We start from the raw sequence: 5,719 nt of genomic DNA on the forward strand, positions 1-5,719 counted from the left end.
ATTTGATATTTTTTATTATTTTTGAAACACATTTACTCAATACAGATATTATTTTATATATATTTAGTAATTTTGCATTGCAGATAACATTATACATATATATAGTTTTTTTTTTAATTTCACAGTCATACTATTTGTGTCTCTTTTTTCTTGAGAAAGATATTATAGAAAATTATGAATAGATAACAATTTAATGTCATTAATTGTATTCATTTAGATATTATATAGTGTAAATTCTGGATATATTAAATTTTTTAATATTTTATATAATTAGATTTTTTATTTTTTTAAATTTCAATATTATTTATTTTTTTCTTTTAATTAATATTTAATTAATATTATTATCATTAAATATATTAAATTTTATAAAATATTATTTATTTTATTTATGTTCATACTTAAATAATAAGTTTTCTTATAATATGATATTTTTAGGAATATTCTTTTTATTCTAATTTTATATTTAAAAGTTAGGAATATTACTAATCAAATTTTCATATTCATTATATATTTTGTATTATAGAAAGATTATATTATTTTTAAAATTATAATAAAATATGAATTAAAAAATTTAAAAAATATAACCATTTTCAGGCAAGACAAGTCAAGACGACGTATGCTATGTTGTCGCCAAATATGATTATGGAGCACAAGGTGCTCAGGAATTAGATTTACGTAAAAATGAACGTTACTTGCTTCTTGATGATTCTAAACACTGGTGGAGAGTACAAAGTGCACGGGGGCAAGCTGGTTATGTGCCAAGTAATTATGTCAAGAAAGAAAAACCATCTCTTTTTGATAGTATCAAAAAGAAAGTCAAAAAAGGTTCTGGTTCAAAAACTCTACCATCCAGTAATTCACCATCTAGAGCTGTGGAATCTCCTATTATGGCTAGGCGCTTACCTGCTGATCCAAGTGAAGCAATAGGCACAGCAGTTGTCAAGTACAATTATCAAGCACAACAAGCAGATGAACTATCACTTGTTAAAGGTACTAGAATCTTAATATTGGAAAAAAGCAACGATGGTTGGTGGAGAGGTCAAAGTGGTACACAAGCAGGCTGGTTTCCATCAAATTATACTCAAGAAGAAGGAGATGCAGATGATACTCTTCATACATATGCAATGGCAGAAAATGTTCTTGATATTGTTGTAGCACTTTATTCATTTTCTTCTAATAATGATCAAGAACTATCTTTTGAAAAAGGTGATCGTTTGGAAATCCTTGACCGTCCGCCAGCAGATCCTGAATGGTATAAAGCACGAAACAGTCAAGGTCAAATAGGTCTAGTACCACGTAATTATCTTCAAGAACTCAGTGAATATTTGACTCAACCATATCGTGAAAGAGGAATGACAAGTAGTGAGATTAGTACAGGAGATTCCCTTGAAAGAAGGCCAGATCCTGGTGATAGACCACATCTTGTTGGAAAACCTTGGTACTATGGTAGCATTTCACGTTCACAATGTGACACTTTATTGAATCAACATGGTCATGATGGTGACTTTTTAATTAGAGATAGTGAAACTAATGTAAGTATAATAATAAAAATTATTTTAATTCAATTATTTTAAAGTAGTTTATTTGAATTATTATTCTACTAACAATAATAAATAATACATTTTTAATAAATTTTTATAATAAAATATTTTTATTTCTATATTATTATAACTTTTAGGTGGGAGATTATTCAGTATCTTTAAAAGCTCCAGGTCGTAATAAACACTTTAGGGTACATGTGGAAGGAGCATTATATTGTATTGGTCAAAGAAAATTTCATACATTAGACCAATTAGTAGATCATTATCAACGAGCGCCTATTTATACTAATAAGCAGGGTGAGAAATTGTATTTGGTGCGCCCATTGCCAAAAGGCAACCCCAGTAGTAATGGCTGCTAGGTGAATTCGTGCCATGAAACGGTCCATGCGCTTTGGAATGTATCTCTGGGATACATAATGCCTGCCTAGTAATATCAATATCACACATCTCGTATGTTTATACATAATTAATATAATTGGTGAACTCATATATTAGTGTTTCTTGATTGTTTGTCCATTTACACTGATAAATAATTTATTACTCTAAGTAATTGCCATCAACAATCTTTATCATTCATTGGAGCTTCCATACTATTTAGCAAACAAAGCTAAGAAAAACGAAACATTTGTACGGCAGCTATACGACAATTGACTAGTTGACACACAAAGCTTCTCATTATATCTACATATAATTGTAAAACACGACCGACCATGTTATTACAATTAATATATTTACAACTACGCGTAATGTAGACTGCAAGTATAATGATCAAATAATGGTTAATTATCATGCAATTATGACCGGTTAAGTGAATCTCTACTCTGAATCTATTGGTATTGAATTATGACAAAGACTAAGTGTTCATTTGTGATTTTGTATTTATTAGAAATTTTTAAGTAAATAAACTATATTTAAGTGTGCATCAGGTAAAATCTAATTCTTTTACAATCCTTTTATTATTACTATATATTTTTGTTTACTATATTTATATTTAAATATGTAATAATTAGAAATATATAGAAATTAAATATTTTTATTTCAAATATTTAAAATATGTACATATTTTAATATATATTCTAAAAAAGAAAAAAAATATCATATTTTGACTCAAATACTTTAACAATATAAATGAAATCAAATTAAATTAAATTAAATTAAGGGATAATTTTACTAGATAACTAATACATGATTGGTAACAAATATTAATCTTTATTTAACGTGTATATTATATTCATAAATAAAAGTATTATTTAGTTATATGAATAAGAGATTGGTGCTCCTGTAGATAAAAATTAATGGCACTAATTGCCAATAAGGTCACATATATAAACAATTGCCCTAAGCTAAACATATTTTAGGTCTATATTATTTGTTCGTAATTCCATTAAAAACTTATGCTTATTTAATCATAAGAAAGGATTGTTCGAATTTCTTGTCATGTTGCTCACACCAGAACCAACCTAAAAAAACTTGTATGTTTTTAAACATTTATGTATGGATATATATCATAAAGTTAAAGCGAAAATACTATTATACCATAAATGGATTTGCATGATATGCAGGAAGAGTTGGTTGCCATACTTTATTTGTCATTAATTGACTAAATTGAATTACATCTCTGTTACTAGATGGTCCAATACCTACCCATTGTGGATCTAAAATATTTATATTTTTTTTAATTATTTTAAATTTTGGACACATTGAATTTTTTATTATTTAAATTAAATCTTACCATTATTCACAGGAAATTGTACTGGTTTAAAAGGATTAATAGGATTGTATAAAGAAGTATCAATTGATTGTGTATTATTATTAACTACATTAGATGGTCGCCATAAATCACCAGTTGTAAATGGATTTGAAATTACATTTGTAGTTTGATTTCCTACGCTCCAAATTGAATTTGTAGCTAAAAAAAGAACAATATAATTCTGTAAAATTTTAATAAATTATTTATTGCCATATGGATATACCATTATTAGTATTCCATGTAGATGTATTTAATGTTGTTGCAGTATCATCTTTCAATTGTATTTGCTTCATTAAGGAATCTAAGTCTTTCAGTGCCGCATAACGATCTTCTGATGGAGGTACATGTGTACCATTTGCATTCATTGTATTAGTCAAATTTCCTGTAGTTTGACTAAGTGGACTTAAGGATTCAACATCTAAAAAAAATTATTTGTTAATATACAAATTTTATTGTACTAATATGTAAAAATATAAATATTGATTCAATTTACTTGTATTTTTTGGACTATTAAAAACAGGATTGTTGTCAAAATTGGCAAAGAATGGCTGAGGTACAATTGGTTGACTGAATTTACTTGCAGATGTTGTATTAATAAATGGATCAGGAACTTTGCTGAAATCAGCTACAAAATCTGTCGAAAAATTATTAAAATTAACTGACTCAACATTGTTTATTTTTGAAGTTGATGTGGAAGATAATGTAGATGTTCCAGAATGTGGAACCCTTGGAATGTTGATTTGATTAGATGATTGTGACTTTTGATTTGAGTTTTGATTTGCCATGGATGGATCCAAATAATATCTTTTAAGTTCATATTTTGCACTCATTAAATCTTTCATTTTTTGTTCATCTTTTGTATCTAAATTTTGAGATGAATTTTGATTCATCAAGCCTAACCATATTCTTCTGCAATATTCATTACCACGTTCCTTTATAAAATCTATTTCCTCTTGTGTAAATGTTGCCATAGAAATAGACTTTACTCTATGTGGTGGTGTTAAACCTCGTCTGTAATTTTAAATAAAATTATTAAATAAATAAAATATAATAAAAATATAAAATTCATAAAATAATTATTTATAATTTTTAAATGAAAAATTGATAGAAAATCTGAAAATAAAAAATATTATTTACTGTTAATATTTTTATATTTTATATTAAATATATATTTATTATATTAAATAATTTGTTTCATCTAATAATTATATATATTATAATTAATTTATATTGTCTTCATAAAAAAGCTAAAATAATTATAATATAGATTATACAAAATAGCTATTGATTTTCTATATTATTTGAAAAAGTATATTTTGATCATTGTTATCAACTACTACTACTACGCACAAAGAAAATACTGATGCTGATAGTTAACTTCCTGACTGTAAACATGAACATTTAACAGAGATCTATAATCTTTCCAATATAATATATTCAGTACATATGTTTCAACAAAATTTATTATTGATTTGTATAAAAAATATTTTTAGTTAAGACTAAAATCTATTTAATGTATTTGAAATGTTGACATTTATCTAATGAATATTATAATTTTGTAATCATTAAATATCATATAAATTGTAATATATATTTTATCATTTTTATTTATAATATAAAGAAATCTTGAATAAAATAATTTTTAAATTATTTCCTTTATAAGAAAGAAGATTTGATACACTTTATAGGCTTCTTATAAGTAATGAGTACTTACAGCATACCAGAACAAGAGGTACAGACGAATGAACCGATTGTCATGTTGACGTAAGTTGGGCCTCGTTGATGGCAGTCAAAACATTCTTTATTACCAGATTGCGAAACCAGTTCGCGTAATATTTTCAAATTCTTCTCGTCTTGCTTTCTTTTCGCGGACGCCATCATATACGAATGTATTTTATAATTATAAACGGAACAGAGACACAACCGCTCTCGCGCTCTGCTTGCGGAACTGACTCAATTTTCTGTCACGACAGTCGTGCGTGTTCCGTAACACATTCTAAAAATGTTTCATAAGAAAACAGATCAAACGTAGAATATGTTAGCAATGATTTTTTATGGTTGATTTTCACTCATTAGAATTCTCATTTTTATGAGAAAATACAAGAGTTCATTGGTCAGATTTTAGGAACTACAAGTATATATAATTAAAAGAATGTTTTAAATTATAAATAATAGTAAATATATATATACAAATTTATTTTTAATTTAAATATATAATAAGATATGACCAATATATTTTCAAATATTTTTTAATATTTACAAAATTATTTAAAAAATATAATAGATATTAATGAAAATTAATATTTTAAAAATTATATTTAAATGAAATGAACGACAATTGTATCAATAATGAATTTTATTTATAATTAATAATTATCTCATTAAATATTATATATTTAAATTAAATAAAAATTAAATAAAAATTAAA

General features: G+C 25.4%; 2 protein-coding genes across 4 annotated transcripts in view; one reads left to right on the top strand and one right to left on the bottom strand.

Moving 5' to 3' along the window:
* LOC102681227 (cytoplasmic protein NCK1) overlaps positions 1-2,473 on the top strand; it is a 5,323-nt gene extending 2,850 nt beyond the window's left edge. For all 3 annotated transcript variants that reach the window (XM_006609433.2, XM_006609435.2, XM_006609434.2), the window contains 2 exons: positions 595-1,532; positions 1,679-2,473. In XM_006609433.2, coding sequence (XP_006609496.1) covers positions 595-1,532; positions 1,679-1,900 — 1,160 coding nt within the window. In that variant the 3' untranslated portion in view covers positions 1,901-2,473. The remainder of the gene's footprint in view (positions 1-594; positions 1,533-1,678) is intronic.
* A 257-nt stretch (positions 2,474-2,730) lies between these two features.
* On the bottom strand, positions 2,731-5,445 carry LOC102681011 (arf-GAP domain and FG repeat-containing protein 1). The gene is made up of 6 exons (XM_006609431.1): positions 5,006-5,445; positions 3,785-4,302; positions 3,515-3,709; positions 3,274-3,450; positions 3,078-3,196; positions 2,731-3,001 (listed from the first exon to the last, which is right to left on the bottom strand). Exons 1-6 carry the CDS (start codon positions 5,170-5,172, stop codon positions 2,948-2,950), a joined length of 1,230 nt encoding a protein of 409 aa, XP_006609494.1. The 5' UTR covers positions 5,173-5,445; the 3' UTR covers positions 2,731-2,947.
* Positions 5,446-5,719: the final 274 nt, after the last annotated feature.

This window comes from Apis dorsata, unplaced genomic scaffold (assembly GCF_000469605.1).
Source record: "Apis dorsata unplaced genomic scaffold, Apis dorsata 1.3 scaffold_56, whole genome shotgun sequence".
NCBI classification, from domain to species: domain Eukaryota; kingdom Metazoa; phylum Arthropoda; class Insecta; order Hymenoptera; family Apidae; genus Apis; species Apis dorsata.

Excerpts from the sequence above, each read along its gene's own strand:
- LOC102681011 (XM_006609431.1), bottom strand. The coding sequence starts at position 5,172 with ATGATGGCGTCCGCGAAAAGAAAGCAAGACGAGAAGAATTTGAAAATA. Across the intron at positions 3,451-3,514 it reads TACATGGAATACTAATAATG|CTACAAATTCAATTTGGAGC; the intron begins GTATATCCATAT and ends TTCTTTTTTTAG. Across the intron at positions 3,002-3,077 it reads ATCATGCAAATCCATTTATG|GTTGGTTCTGGTGTGAGCAA; the intron begins GTATAATAGTAT and ends AAGTTTTTTTAG.